The 17,285-nt window shown below is 38.2% G+C and overlaps 1 protein-coding gene across 1 annotated transcript in view; it reads left to right on the forward strand.

The window, feature by feature from the left end:
• Positions 1-12,842, forward strand: part of nrxn3a (neurexin 3a) — a 240,667-nt gene extending 227,825 nt beyond the window's left edge. Inside the window, exon 25 of the mRNA XM_078277724.1 lies at positions 12,538-12,842. Coding sequence (XP_078133850.1) covers positions 12,538-12,842 — 305 coding nt within the window. The remainder of the gene's footprint in view (positions 1-12,537) is intronic.
• Positions 12,843-17,285: the final 4,443 nt, after the last annotated feature.

Raw genomic sequence — 17,285 nt, forward strand, 5'->3', positions numbered from 1 at the left:
TTTAGTGATCATTTGTTTGAGTCAAACCACAATTCAGCTGTCCCAATTCTTTTGAGACAACCTCCAGCAGCTGCTGTAGGTTCTCAAAAGATATTGGTGTCATCAGCAAAAACAACAAATTTCACAATACTTGATACGTTTTTATGATTAACATTTTTATTTTTATTATTTTACAGGGGCCAAAAACATACAATTTAAAACATGAGCATCACCTAGAACAAATAATCTGAATGGAACCTGGGTCACTCAATCCAACATAGGTTATCATATATCCCAGTCCAAAATTCCTGGACTTTATCACAAGACCATAAGACATGAAGTAATTGGCCATCCTCTGTCATTTACAACAATTTGGTGTGTCTTTTAAACCAAGTCTAAACAATCTGGTGAGAGTCCAAAAGAAGCGATGCATAATCTTGAACTGGATGAGGCAAACCCTCACATCGCGTAATTCAGCCTGGGAACACAAACCATTTTTTTAACATTGACCTTCCCTGCTATTGAGAGATTGAGTGTCACCCATCTATTAACATCACAGGAGATTTATTCAATAATGGATCCAAATTAACTTTAACTAGGTCTCTTAACTGGGGAGGGACTAAGATATCCAGATATATGATACCTTACTTGGGCCACTGAAATGCTAGCCTGGTCCTACCAGACTCTGGTACATTTAATTTGTACAGAGAGTCTGGCCTGTCTCCATTGACAAGTGTTAACTTCCTTGAAGGCGGGTACTCTGTTGAAGTTTAAAACTATTGGATCTGCCCAGAGCCACTCTGGATCTGCCATAATCAATTGCTAACGTTTGGTCGTGACGTATGTCATGCGCATGTGCAACAAGAGGGGAGACCGACAACAACTATCGGCTTATATTTAGCATTAGCATTGCTAGCTTTAGCCTTAGCAAACTCCTTCACCACTAACGGAGCGAGCTGGAAAATCTAACTTTTCCCGAACCCCGTGGGGAGGAGGGCCACAACATCATGGCCACCAACACAACTCAGCAAAGATTGTTCTTGCTCGGGCTTTAACTTCTGGATATTCGGCAGCGTTGCTGCCACAATGGACCGAATGGCTTCGCTCACATCTTTCTAGTGCACGTCCTCAACGTCATCGTTCTCAGCCACTCTCCCTGTTCGCTGATTGAACCTCCAAATATTTGACCGGAGAAAACCTAAGAATATACCGCAAACCCAGATGGGGTACTGAAGGGAAATGAAAATTGAGCGGAAGTAAGTAGGAGGAGCGGAGCCAGGCTACTGAAAGGGTTGTAAAAGGTAATGCTTCTGACTTGGACCAAGTTACCATATAACATGAAACTTTTGAGAAAGTCAATGATCCCGAATAAACAGGGTATTGAACTGTTAGGTTCGTGCTAAAACGTTTTTAAACCGAAATCACTGGCTCCCTCTGCAATAGGATGTGTGATAGAAAATATCGTAAGCTCTAATCATGCGTGGGTGTGCCTAGACCTGCTGCCTCAAAGTGAGAGAAGATGCTCTAATAGGTGGTGACTTAACTCCTGTCTTCCACAGGAGCTAGAACATGGCTTAGGTCTGAGCTAAATATGAGCTAATATTACCTGGTGATCAATTGGTCCTCAGTGTCATCTTCAGGGGTGGCATGGGTGGCCTTAAAGGCTGTGATCAGGGGGCACATTATATTACATGCTTCATTTTGTAAGAGGAATAGTGCTAAAGCACTGTTAAAAACTAGAAAGTAAAATTAAACACGCTGAAACAGAGATTAAGCCAAGAATGTCGCAGGATGGCCTGAGAAACCTCACTCAATTAAAATACCAATAAAATAATATTCTATTTTACGGTTAAATTCAATTTATTCAGGGCAAGACAAAACTATTTTGAACCAGGACTAAGCAGGAAAATGACTCGCTAGATACATAAAACAGAGGGAATCAGCTTCCACTATTTCAGCAGTTAGATCCAATTCTGGAGATGTTTTTACAGCAAATGTAGCTATCCACAAGATTTTTAAAGAATTCTACACTAATCTCTATAGGTCATTTTCTGCCTCTACTGATGAAGGAGCCACAAGGGCTTCCCAATCTGACAGAAGAGCAAAGAGAACTCCTTGATGCAGATAGAGGAACTATAGAGGAAATTCAAGAGGTGAAGGGGCCCTGCCTGTGGGTAAAGCCCCAGGGCCCGATGGCTTCACAGCAGAATTCTTTGAGTTTTGCAACTGACCTGGCTCCACTTCTGTTAGAGGTGTATAGAGAGGCACTGGAGAAGGGCTTACTGCCACCAACATTTAGGCAGGCTTTGATAACTTTGGTTCATAAGAAAGGTAAAGACCCAGGAGACGCCCAATTTCCTTAAAGGAGAATTCCGGTCGATTTCAACACGTAGCTCTGTTGTTTGTAAATTTGGAGTGCTACTTTTGTATGTGCTACTTTTGTAAATTTGTATGTACTACTGAGTGCTGTCAGTAGCGAGAACAACGAAAACAATCGGTGCTGCCTACACCGTGTTATCCTCCTGCTAGCATTAGCATCCAGGAGACTAAAAACGGGCAAGTTTTAAAAGTTCTTTTAGCCTCTTAACATGTTCGAAATGTCATTACAAGTGCCTACCCATGTGAAGTGATTCCTTCCGAGTGAACACAGTGAATCTGACGTGAAAGACACCGAAAAGAGATATAGGCATATGCTTTTTTTTTTTTAAAGTAAGTGCTGTAGTTGCTAGTTAGCAGGTGACAAGTTATATTTGAGGTAAGTTTGGAGACACTACCTCATTTAATCATTAAATTAATAAATATTTTTGTACCTCTTTTCGGTGTTGTAGACAGCTGTATTCTTCAGATGTTTTACAAAGCTCTCTTGCAGAGTGTCTTATCATTTGGCCTTATTTGTGCCTTTGGTAACATGTATATTAAGGACCAGAAGAAACTGCAACGAAGAGTCAAAACAGCCAGTAAGATCATTGGAGTTGATCAGGTATCTGTAGCTCAACTGTACAATGACCTTAGTTTAAAAAAGACAGAACAAATTCTAACTGATTCAACCCACCCGCTTCATCAGAATTTCTTAACAAGCAACAGCTCAAGTGGCAGACTCAACAATAAACTTAAAACAATAGACATAAAAACTCTTAGGCATTTTAAACTATGAGCATACTGTATATATCAGCACTCAACTATTTTATTTATTCATACATGCTTGTCATGTTTCTTCAACGTTCTTACTGCTTTGTCTTGTCCTTGTTTTTCTTTCTTTTAATGTTTTGTATTTATGTTTTTAATGTTATGCAGTAGGCTGTATAACAATGGAGCGTGTAATGGTGACCACATGAATTTCCTTCTTGTGGATAATAAAGTTTACCTTGACCATGACTTTGTAGACGGTCCCGAAGCACTCGTCTTGCCGTCTCAAAACCGGAACTAAACAGAGCTGAACTAGCACAATTTTTATGCATTTCTTTCACATCTACTGCAGTCAGATTCACTGTGTTCACTCAGAAGGAATCACTTCACATAGGTAGGCACTTGTAATGACATTTCAAACATGTTAAGAGGCTAAAAAAACATTTAAAACTTGCCCTGTTTCAGCCTCCTGGCAGGAGGATAACACTTGTTTTAGTTTTTCTCACTACTGACATTTACTCCACATTTACAAACAACAGAGCTACGTGTTGAAACTGACCGGAATTCTCCTTTAATGCACACCATTTTTTTAGATTCCACAATCCATATATGCGTTTATTGCAAAAATATCACATTATGTTTGATTTTTTAAGACTGGACATTCAACCTTCCTTCCCTTACTGGGATTCCCCAGCCCATTAACATTCCAGGTGGAGAAACGTATAAAGCTTAAAGGTCCAGTGTGTAACATGTTTAGTTGTTTATTATCAAAATCTGAGTTGCCCATTCACAATCTGTCCTTTTTCATGAATATTTACCCCCACCATCAATTCCATGTATTACTTTTGGCTTGAAATTTAACATTTGCATTTGCATGAACTGGGGTAGACGCTCCATATTCCATATACGTTACGGACATAATACGGACATACTGCTCCGCCTTTCGCGTTTTCGCTGTCACATGATAAATTCACAGGTGCTCCTGATGCTGCTAATGGGTATCGTAGCTTCCTAGCCCCGGCAAGTTTGAAGAAGGAAACATGGAGGACAATACGTTTTCAATATTCAAATTTCAGGAACAGGAGTCTTCTTCCTCAGCCAGAAAAAAAAAAGGATATTGAAAAGAGCAAGAGACTGGCTTTTTAAAGTGTGAAGGATTCCGTAGCTGTTATACGTACTTTGAACTGCGTGGTGCAAGATAGTTGATTGCGATATATGATCTCAACGCTAGATGGGAGAAATTCCTACACATTGGACCTTGAAGTTAGACGACATAACTATATATTAAAATATCACAGCCATTTCCTGAGCACATAACAAATGCATAATGGGGATGACTAAACACAACTAAATCCCAAAAAATCACAGAACAGTCTGTGTGCACCTAAACCTGAACATAATGCACAGTCTAACTCAGTATAAAGTTTGTCTTTTCAGTCCGTAATCCGTTCTGCTCCACACTCTCCGTCTCCATGTACTGATGCAAAAAAGAAAGTGTCCATCCAGAATCACGCAAAATACCTAAGGAGTAAATCTCATCAGCGTCAATGAGCCAATAAGCACGCAGCATTCTTCTACCAAGCTCTAATAATGCTTGTGATTGGCTGTCTAACGTTACACGTCTTAGAGGCAGGCAGGATAAACTCAACGTTACGCACAGAGATGAGGATCCCATAGTAGGAGTTGAAAAATAAAAGATTTGTGCCGTAATGTTAGAATTTCTTTTTTTCAAAATTGGTAACGAAAAAAGTATCGTTTATGAACTGGTATCGCAGTAACGCTATTGGTACCGAGCCCTAGTTATGACGGTGTCATGTCAGTGTTGTCCATACTCTTTCAAATATAGTGTTACCAAAAGTTCTATTGGTTGCATAAGCAATTTCCCCTTACAGGATCATTAAAAGTATAAAAAAGAGGTAATGTTACAGGCACCAAGACAAACATGTAACAGCATCACACACACACATGCAACATCATCATTAATCAACCAACAAGAATAATTTATATTTATTGGTCGTGTAGTCAAATCATTTAAACAGTATTCAATGATTGCTATTCACTGGATGATCAGCAAGAATTAAGCCTTCTTATTGGGTGGGCCTGAGTGCTCACTATGCTGATGTTCCATAGCAGGCTCCTTCTAACCCATATTTAAGAGGCTGATAACCACTGATAAAACCCATTCAATGGACATTATAAATGGGTGAGCAGACATATTATTTCTTGGCTGCACATTTTTTGGATGAATGAATCACTCAATTTAAGATGGATTAATGTTACAGTACTGACTTGGGGCATTTCCCTCCATAGCATCATCAGATATGTATGGGATGTTTCCAATTTGCTCAAATCCATTCACCAAATTTGAATATTTTATATTTTATTTTGGCAATACATGCCACCCTGTGTTGGCTAATATCTTTGCCCCACCTTGGATTCCAAACAGTGAAACTAGGGTCCCTGTACTTTGACATACATCACACCCTGCATGTGTTGCTCTTGAGACAGAGAGATGAAAAAAGATAGAGGCGAGTGTGTGTGTCTGTGAGAGAGAATGTTAAGTGATGCACATCTTTATTGGAAGGATAATAATAATACATCTTAATAATAGCATACAGTTGTTCTCTCTTCTGTTTACAACTTGAGAGCAGATGTAAGGGAAATTTCTTTGTGGGTGTATTAAAACCTTATGTCGGATTTGACCAACATTTAAAAAACCTGGAATGTGACCTCAGCCGTGCATCTGCAACCCTTTCCTGCTGCTTGGTTGTAGATAGGCTACATGTTGCGATGCAACACAAACAGCAGCAAGTGTTGGCCTTAGACTAAAGGATCTGCAAGTTATCACAAAGCACACTTGAAATGATCTTGACTTGATGTTTTTAAATACATTTTCTGGCCTCGAGGCAACTACTGGTCTCCATATAATTTCCTTTGAGCACAGACTAGTCAGACGCGTTATTATAGATCCCACGCAACATCTATGCAAGACCTGCCCTTCAATAGCATTCACATGCTACCACATGGCCAGGTGTCCATGCTTATGCCAATTTGTTCAGGTCCTATCCCCGGACCAGTCAGCTATCCTAACCTTAACTATTTGAGGTCAATGCCTGACCCCAACCAATCAGGCTGCTTCGTAGGGCGGTACTTGCCTAGACGTTGTGTGGGATCCATAATAACACTAGTCAGACATTTGCCATCTTATGGAATTCCTCTCCGATTACATTTTTACCTACATTGAAAAACCATGTGGGTTACATTAGGCAAAATATTAAATTATATGTCAAAAGACACTATGGGGTTAAAGCTGGTATCTGTGTTTATACATGGTGGAGTTATTGTAAAATATACAAACCACAGCTGAGGTTTGACAGCTACTTGAGGCTTTGCATGCCCCCTCCCTTGGGCTTTGGGCCGGGGCCATCTGTACCCTATGACCCCCTCCCCTGACAGTGGGGCTGTGCCTAGGTAAAAAACATTGTGTAGTATCAAGTTGGGGCTGTGGAGTTATTCTTAGCTTTTATGTCATTTAGTAATCCTCCTATAGTGGGAACATTGATGGCGTTCCGAAGATACACAAACCATTCCACAGTTCAAGGGAGACAGATCACAGTCCCCATTTATTTTCAAAATTTGTTTCTGGTACAAAATGTTTCTGGTACAAAATGTGTTGCCGCACTCCTTATAATTTTAACTTAAATGCCAGTGTGAAAGCATCCTTGGACACTCTTTAAACTACTTTTGAGAAATATAGATTAGCTGGTCGGTTCACAACTGTCATGGTGGATAGTGCCAACAATCTAATGTCCTTAGTTTTGCTTTGGCAGGTTTAGATAAACTGCAGCTGCCACTTTGATCTTCCACCACTGCACAGGCAGACAACATGCACAATGTTAATGATATCAGCTTTAAGCTTGTCTTTTGACTCTTTATCATATCATATTTGAATACTGAACAAATTGCATTTCACATATAGTCCATGACAAAATATTATTTATGTACGTTTTGTGTTTTTATTTTCTTTCTCTTCCCCACTGTTATTAGTTAAACTCAAGCTGTGTCCCAATTGCATACTACACACAAATTTGACCAGTTTTGTTTTTGGTTGGGTGGGGGGGTTACACTGGAAAAGTGGCAAAATGATGTATGCTCAGACATGTCAATTTGCAAACAGAATTTACTTGATGCATTTCACAACAGCAATGGAGGAGACTTGTTGGAGCTTTTAACAAAGTTGCCATTTGCCTGACATCTGCCTGCACACATGTTGTATCATAAATATCACATGTTTTTTTCCAGTACAAACTGTTTCATTACATTAATTTCACTATTCGCATATAGTAAGGGATTGGGACACAGTGTCTGTCTCCTATTTGTCCAACATTGGTCAGTCTTACCTGCTCCCAGTTTGCTGTGTGGTTTCTTTTCTACTTTCCCTAAATGCAACTTACTTTAAGCATGCATCAACATCCTGCAGTACAACAAAAACATAGCCAGAAAATAATAAAAATAACCCATTGTCAGACAGTAGCGTCTCTCTTTCTGATGTACACCCAGAATGCACGGCTGCTTCATGTTTAAATACTTATAGATTTGGAACACAAGAGAGAGGAGCCCGGCCTCCAGTCGAGTGCCTCTCTCAACACTGTCTGTTTTGTATTGTGTGCATCTGGTTGTAGTGTGTGCAAAATTTTGGCTTTGTTCTTTCATCCTAACATTTTTTCATTTGATTTGGTTTTAACTGCTCATATTTCTTTGTATTGATCCAGTTGATCACTGGCATTTTGGTTCTAATTATGGTTTTTGGCTTATGAAGTATGTTTAGTTTGTTTTTTTGTCAATCAGATAACATTTAAATCACAGTGTGAAATAATATTTTGATATATTTAGACTTTTTTGGGGGGATTTGGAACTACTTTAGTGATTAACTTGTGTGTTATATTTCTTGCAGTATGCTTTTCTGGCAAATATTGAATAAAAAAAGAAGTAAATGTTCAAAACAACAACAGTTGCACAATCAACTCAACTTCAGGCATTTTTGTAAACGTATGCAGAAGCCCACAGATTAGTAGGTGAAGCAGTTCCAGATCAATTGACATACAAATTGATCTTTGCTGAATAATATTTTTGTAAGACAAAAAACAAATGAATTGCATGGTTAAGAAGTTGCAGTTTAGGGTTTGTCAGACTTGTCAGTGTTAGAGTTCTTCTGTTCTTTTCTGTAGATGGGCATGTATATTGCTCATTGTTTGTATATCCCCATCCCTTCCTTACAGCCAAAAGCTCTAATGCCGCCCGACCGCTTCGTACTGCCTTTACATGGACATGGCAACTGACTTACACTGTCACCCTCATCACCCTCATTTCCTCTGTAGTATGTTCATAGGTCCCAGCCCTTCTTCACCGTCTCCCTTGTCTTTAGAGATATTAAAGTATAGAGTCATCCATCCATTCTACACTAAAGATCAAATTACAATTCAAGCAAAAACTGTAACATGGATAGATTTAGATTCTATTGAAGTCTATTGCAATGAAAACTATGTAGATACACATTCTTTTGTAAAAACAAATTATTTACCAGGAAAAAACAAAACATAAAAAACAGAATTATGGTGTTTATTTTTTATGTTATGTGTTGTGGATGTATGTGTTGTTGCCTCCCTGTACCGTCGTGTTTTAAGATAGAACACAATGTACAGTGGATAAAATGATCTTTAACGGTACCAAGTGGCTATCCAACATTCTTACACGACTTTTCCTTTGTAAATTCTTTTCTTCATGCCTAAATCATGCGGGCAATTTGTTGATGTAAGTTGACAATACACAGTATACGTTTACACTCTTGTTGTTTTTTGTTTTTTTGAAGATGCAGTTTGTAGAATGTGAAGAGATGGACTTAAAATGTCATTCTTGTGTATGTCACAATGAAAGCAAAGTGACGTAATGAATATGGTAGGTGCTACATGTAGAACCATAAGCAACTCCTAGATCTTATGTTAAGGTACACAATTCAATCCCATTTTGACTCACTATTCATCATTGAGTCCTACTCGATATGAACACAAAATGCTACATGCACTACAAACTGCATCTCCGATCAAGCTGTGGACAACTGAATGAGTCTTTAACAGTGTTTTATTGTTTGAAATGATAGAATACATTTGTATTGATCTACAGACTTGTGTGCTTGTGAATGCTGGTATTTGTTATCATTTGTGAGTTACACAACAGTTTGCTTTATTGATATACAGTACAATGTGCTTTAAAGATTCAGTATGCCCACACTTGATGGCAGTGGATACTTTCCATGTCAATGGCACTTTGAATGTTCACTCCTGCTTGAGATCACATTTACATTATGAATAAATCTAACTCTTTGCACTTCTCCTTAAAAATTAGTACTACTGTTTTTTTTTTTGCTTAAATGTGTGGTTCACCATTGAAGGTAATAATGCAGATGTCACATATTAGAACTGAAGTTGATCAACAAGTCCTAAATAATCTGCCATGAGGATTTAGGAGGGAGAGATACAGCTTGGAAAAATAGAGAGCAACATTATTAAAGGGTAAGCAACATTGTAGTTTGAAGCCTATTGTTATAGAAATGCAATGTGGGGTAAGTCCCTAAGCCCAGCTCTGTCAAAGAGCCACACCTCCATGTACAGCCTCAGTTTTTAACAAATACAGCAAAAGACAACCAGATTTTGGTTAACAAGCAGTTATACAGTTTTTAGTCATACAGAGTTTGAATGCTTTGCCAATTGTCAGTTGTTAGGGAGTACCAACTGATATTGTTGTGTTGTATACAGCAGGTTTACTAAATACATCTTCAATAATAACTCAATTTACCAAAACTGTTTCTTGCTCTTATTTATCATGGAAGAACATTTCAAATATTATGGTGCGGACATCTCTAGCAAGCCTTATTATTAGCGTGCCCAACAGAAAGTGATACACTAAGCTAACAGTTCAACAGACAGTTTTAGCTTTCCATTGTGGCAGACTCATCAAGCTTAGATTTGAGTTCAGACAAATTTGCAAAGAATTGGTCTGATTTTATATTTTACATTTTTTATTGTAGTATAAAGAGCATGGAGCCTTGAAATACATTTGTTAAACAACCTGGTCTCTTGTTCTTCTGGTAAGCAAGAGGCTAACTGTAAAATGAAGCTGTTAAACACTCAATAAAGGAGAGTTCACGGCATGACATCTTTTACTCAGGCTAGTATTCCACAAAGGGTGAGCATTCAGGTGACTTTACTCTGCCATTGACATGGTAGGAACTAAGATATATTATAGTTATAGTATATATAGTATATTAACAGTGTTTTCTTGGTGTCACAGAGCTGCTCTTAAAAACAGGTAATTCTCACTTTTTGAATAAAAAATAAATGAGCCATAACAAACTTTTTGTTTTTAAATCTTGTCAACACACAGTACAGATAGGCTCGGTGAAAAAGCAATCAACATTTGGATGACAGTATAATGAAACTGACATGATGTGTGACAAAACCTTTCTGTAAACCATGCTATACATTTGAATTAAACACCCAAAATTCAGTGGAAGTAATCATTAATTTTACATGCAAAGAACGTACATCCATGTTATTTTTGGGCAATTTCGTTGAAATAAATGTATTTCTGATATAAAAACAACTTTAAAAACGGGTCCAATTTGACCTGAGGATAACACAAGGATTAACCTTCCACTATCTGGAATACCTTTCATGGAAATAGCACAAATTAGCTTCAGGCTTGTTGATACAGGCTGTACACATTTAGAAAGGTTTGTGAAAATTGATACAACTAATATGCACACATTTGTTGGCAGTGAACTCTAAGTCACGATGTTCCAATGGTTTGCACATGACAATAAGGACTGTTGACTTTATATAGAAATATTTGTCATTTCTCATGACAAATGCTTGAAATGTGCATCCAATTTAATATCAGTCCTGATTAACCAAAGTGAGTATAAATAAATCATTGATTTGCATGAATTGATTGATTGAGGATTTATCTCATTTTGAACAAACGACTCCACCTTCACTATTCAAGTGGCTACACAAACTGGTTGTTTGTTTCCTCTCACTGTAATTTAACTTTAAGATTGAGATCACCTTTACATCCAGAGCAGCTCTGTATCTGAGAAATGTTTGTAGAACTGTAACTATAGTTTTCTGTATTAGCAAAATAACGCAAAAGGTTTAAGGTGATTGGAGAGCCATTGAGCTGTAAACACTGCTGTCATTATATTATAACAGCAATCTGTAGTTTGTATAATACATTTTATTTTAACCAAATTCATGTTACTGTATATGCTGTGATGATGTGAAATTAAAGTAATTTTTATTATTAGATGTTTTCCTTCTTATTTAATACGGAGGGGGGGGTAACAATAACTATAGTATCTTATATTTTTAACTATGAATAGGTTTTCATTTATTTGTATTCAGCAATTAAATTTTATTAGTTTACATTTTTTACAGATTTACACTTTGCCCTGAAAGTTGCTTGAATTATATTGAGGAGGAATCAAGTATACTTAACTATAGCAAGCACATTGAATTTGAAGCAAACTTTGCTTGATTTTTCTGGCTCATCCTTGCACACCTTTTAAGCCTTTTGAAATATATAAAATATGCCAACTTTCCTTTCTTTGGTCTTAATCTTGAATTGATATGCCAAGTTTTGGTTGGTTTTGGTTGTCTGCTTTGGTATTCTGTCCAGATGTATGTACAGTAATTTATTATATTTCATAAAACCCCAAAGCTGTCCTCTAACATGACTGCCTGTCTGTCTCCAACCCCAGGAGCTGAGTTAGTCATCCCAGTACTTCAGGATCCATTAGCGCACCCCTTGTAGCTACTTGTGCACCCTTCATTCACACTCCCTCAACCCACCACCCACTCCTGACCATTATTGAGACCACCAAAGAGTCCCTGTCCAAGGCCACTGAGGCGGGGGTACCTTGCTTGTCGGACCGAGGCAGCGATGATTGTGATGATGATGGCTTGGTGATATCGGGGTCTGGCTCTGGGGAAGCGTTCAAGTCTAACCTGCCCCCTACTGGTGATGAAGATTTTTACACGACCTTCTCCTTGGTAACAGCTAAGACCTTATCCACATCAGGCTTTGAAGGTGGCTACGAGACTTTTAGACCTAACAAACCTTCAATCTCCAGACGCAGTAGGACTACCACTACCGCCATACTAACCGCCGACCAGAGCCCCACCACCGCCACCTCTGCCTCCACCGCAACCCTCCACAATGCTCCGGCCAAACAGCCGGCTGGCATAATGAATAACCGCGAGCTAAAACCCCAGCCCAACCTAGTGTTGCTTCCATTGCCCACAACTTTTGAGGTAGACAGCAGCAAGCTGAGGGGCCCATTAATAACCTCCCCAATGTTCCGTAATATACCCACAGCACTCCCCACAGAGCCGGGCGTCAGGCGAGTTCCAGGGCCCTCGGAAGTGGTCCGTGAATCTAGCAGCACCACCGGGATGGTCATCGGAATAGTGGCGGCAGCTGCCCTGTGCATCCTCATCCTTCTGTATGCCATGTATAAGTACAGGAACAGGGATGAAGGCTCCTACCAGGTGGACGAAAGCAGGAACTACATAACCAACTCAGCTGTGCAAAGCAACGGTGCTGTCATGAAGGACAAACAGCAGAGTTCGAAAGGCAGCAACAAGAAGCAGAAAAATAAGGATAAGGAGTATTATGTGTGACTGTGAAACTTTCGTGAACACGAGAGAGTGAAGAAAGAACGCACTAAGAGAACATTGACTTATCAGTTTCCTTGAAAGGAGCTATGACAAATGATGGTATAACATGGAACTTGAATAATCTTATACTGTGCTGAGTAGTTGAACTGATGATATGTACTGTAATATAAAGCACACTTACTATTGTAAGCATAACAACAAGGCTAAATAGCAACTTTAGAGACCTTACTCTTCTATCTGGTCAGAGACGTTATCAGTATAGAAATGTTTCACAGCTACATCATTCTCCCAAGTGACTTTTAGAGCTATGTGATCCTTGGCATTAAACAAAAAACTTTTTTTGTAAAATTGTTAATTACAAAAGGCTCATAATCTTATACATTTTCAGCATGTAAGCAACATGTAGTGCTTAACAAGAGAGGGTCAGGCACACCATCATTGTAGAAGTAAAAAAGGACTCTTGCTGTATCAGAGTATGACACATTTTTATGTTTTATACATAATACAAGTGTGGTGTCTAACTTATATTTGCTTTAAGCAAAAGGGAAAAAAAATGACAAAAAGAACAGTAAGAAAAGAAAACTATTTCTGTGTATAAAATGATTCCAAGTAAGGAACTTGCCAGGGCCAAGATCTCCTAAAATCTGTTTGCTCTGGCATCCGATTCACCACAACTATTTTCATTGTTTGACAGAAAGAGTGATCCACTTTGTGGGAAGAAGTGGCCGCTCTATAGGTAAAAAGCAATTGATTGTAAAATGCATGCCATCCTAATTCTACAGTAAAGTTCAGTACAGTAAAAGTCCAGTATACAGTGTTCAACTTGGACCATGTTCTCTTAATTAATGCCAAACAGTTGTTCATTATCAGATCAGAACTCCTCTCAAAAATGTTAACCATGGAAAAAACGGTCTTTTAAAATAAAAAAAAAAGGTCTGTTATTGATGCACAGCTAGTGGTGGTTTTATCTTTTTGCAAAACTGTTTGTTGGTTCATTGCCTGTTGTTCTCTTTTTCTATGGAGGTGTCAAGAGGAAGACAAATGCAGTACTACAACACTGTTAACAATTGTGTATACAGAAATAAATAAAATGTTGAAAGTGTGAATTATATCTGCTGTCACAGTCAACTGTGTCAAGAAACAAATTTGTTTACATATTTTATTACATGCTAGCTGTTGTACTTTGTAGGTAGGAAATTGTACATATACCATGACAGTTGTAATTTTTAGTACCTCTATTGTACAGACTGAACATATGGTTTATCAGCGTATTTCATGACAGAATCTGTTAACTGTTAATTTACATGGAGAAAAACTTTAATGGGAATGTGGAGAATCATATTGATATTTCATAAACAATAAAATGTATTGTTAGCCTAGAGATCTAACCAGAGATGTTTCTAAAGTTGCATGAATATTTAACTACTTGCAGTTGTCCAACAAATACAAGGTGCCCTTCCTTCTGTATCATGGCTTTCTTTTTCTGGGTTACACTAGTGATATTTCTTTTTGAAAGAATAAAGTCAAAGTTATGACAAATACAGAAAGACAAAGATTATAATGGATAAGTTCACAGTTCAAGAGCTAAAATGGTGTGTTTTGTTTTTAAAGTGGGACTGGTCACCTCAAATCATTGTCTAGTCACCTTTTTATCATTAATTACCAATTTTTTACTGTCCATTTATGTTTCCATTATCTGCCATTGTCATTTAATGATGTGGAGGTGCAGTCTTCTTGCCTGAAATTCATATTTTTGTGTTAAAATTGTTACTTTTCATAACCTTTTTTTTCATCAGTTTGATAACAAATAAAACATTATTTCTTTTCTCTGAAATTATATTGTAGTCCTTGGATACATCCAATTATGCAGTTACTCAATGCAATACTGTACCACTTTAACAGTAGCCCTAATTTCCACCATAGAATAATTTAGTCCGCATTCCACTACATAGTTTTGCTCGACTCGCTGTATTTCTCTATTTGGTTTTCCACTGCAGATAGTACCTCCTGAGTGTAGGCGGGCTTCTCAGCTGATAACCATAGCGACACCACGTAAGACTGCCGTGATACATCATCTTCAACACGACTGGATCTTTTTTCATCGGCAACGATGTCTGTACTTCGTCAACTGTACAGCATGGTGCATGATGTCCTGTGCAGCACTAGTGACGGTTCTCTCTGACCAATCAGTGGTCTGCAGTGCTTGAACTCCACCTTTTAGTATCAGCTCAGCTCGCCTGGAACCTCCACGGAGGTGATACCAAAATATGTACCAGGTATCAGGTGCTATCCACAACCTTTGTCATTGAAAAAACAAAACAAGGACTAGTCGAGTTGAGTAGAGCCGTGCCGTGACGTACCATGCAATGGAAATGCAGCATTTGAGAAGCGAGAAAATGATGAGGCTAGCTTTAAAGTGTCCGAAACTTGGTTTTATTTTTTTTGTTTTCTCTATAACATTCAGTATGAATGACTAATGCCCTGGTCAGATAGAGCGTGTGTTTTAGCAGCCTTTTTGTAATTGTTTGAAACGAAAGGAAAGCACTTTGCTCCTTGCTTTTGCTTGCTGGGCGCTTTTTCCGCTGTATGCGCCTCCTTATTTTTTAGAAGCGCCTTGAACACTTCAAATTGAAAAAACTTCACTTATTCTGTGGTTGCCTAGCAGTGCAACTTGCAAACATGCGCTATCTGATTCATCCATGTTCTGCTAATCTGCTTCATCAGGACTGTGTGGATGTGGTTTGATCACATTTGATTGACCTAGCAACATGATCTGATTTTGATTTGAATGTTGCTTAATTCTGATTGATGAATGATCTGAACAGACTGTCATTATGCAGAAAACGACCGTATAGGTCCATTTCACAAGCAGCTTATAATGACCCTTATTTACATTTGTTGTGAGGCAGTGTACTAATTATCGCATTAGCAAAGGATGAATATAGGGTTAAAAAGTGAAAGAGTGTTGTGAGAAAATCTGGTAAAAAAAACATTGTGGTGCTATATTACAATATAAACTGTGATTTTGCAAGATAATATTTGTGACTTTACACAACAAGCTATATAAGTCTTTATAAGAAAGTGGGTGTTAGCATTGTGAGTGTGTGTGTGTGTGTGTGTGTGTGTGTGTATATGTGTGTGTGAGTGACTGTCAAAGTATGGCCATGCAAGTACAATGGTAGGCCCAAATCGGAGGCATCAGATGCTCGCATGTATGTATTTGATTTTCCTGTAGGGATCATGTGAGAGAGTATAGGATTGTGAGAAACGCAACAAATGGTGCAGTGTCAACAGAATTGGTTTCTCTAAAAAATAGTAAAATGGGCAGTCTTAAGAAATAACTGGTATCCAATGAGATAAATTGGACACCTTTGCAACAGGTTCTAAAAAGTCATTCATAGGAAGAATATTAAAAACTGGGGGATGGTTTCCCATGAGAGAAATATAAGCGGAAAGAGACAAAGAACTCGTTTAGGTGAGACCGGTATCTTCTCAGGTTTAAACTGTGTCAAATCTTTTTTGAGCACATTAAACTCTTTTACATCAGACTCCGCCTGACTGGTAGTTTCTTTTCATGATTTTTGGGACTTTATGAGACTTCACTAAGATACAGCAAAAAGTCCAAGGACTCTGATGAAGACATAACCTTACGAAACATTAGTCACTGTGCACCTTAACAAATAAAATAAAAACTATTAAGTAAGAAGACATCTGTGTTGCACCGGCGATTATTTTTTACTTTTAACTAAGCTACAGCAAAAAGTGTTTGATAGAGGAAAAGTTGTTGGAAGATCCAAACCATCAACCTGGCCCTTGGCATCAGACCTTTTTCAACCAACATGAGAATACCCATCTTTAACTCATGGGAGAATGTAATGTACATTGGCCATTCACAATATAAAAAATAAATTAAAGAACCAGCCATCCATTTACTTTTCTGATACTTATGCAGATCCAGGTCAGAGTAGCAACAGGAAAACCCCTTATGTCTACTGGAAGTGTTGCGGCTCCACCACGCCTCAACTGTATCAAACAGCAGCCAGGTTTCCAATATGGTTCGGAACCTAAGAATCACAATCAGATTTATTGCCAAAGTTTTCACTTGCAAGGAATTATCCTTGGTGTGTTTGGTGCATACAATAAACATTAAAAGGAAACAAACAATAAAGCAAAGTACTGCAACAGTCAAGAACATAAATATAGAATAGAAATATTACAATAAAAAGATGTAAGACACTAATTATGTATAAGAAAGGAGAAGAAGGCTGTATGGTTTTCTGCATGGTGTGCAAAAATGGTAAACAGTGACGCCTGGGTAGCTCACCTGGTAGAGCAGGTGCCCATATATAGAGGTTTACTCCTCAACGCCCTTTGCTGCATGTCATTCCCCCTTATCATTTATAATGTTTACTAATTATAAGTAATGCTATTATTTTAACAGTTTAT

This window comes from Sander vitreus, chromosome 20, assembly GCF_031162955.1.
Source record: "Sander vitreus isolate 19-12246 chromosome 20, sanVit1, whole genome shotgun sequence".
NCBI lineage: Eukaryota > Metazoa > Chordata > Actinopteri > Perciformes > Percidae > Sander > Sander vitreus.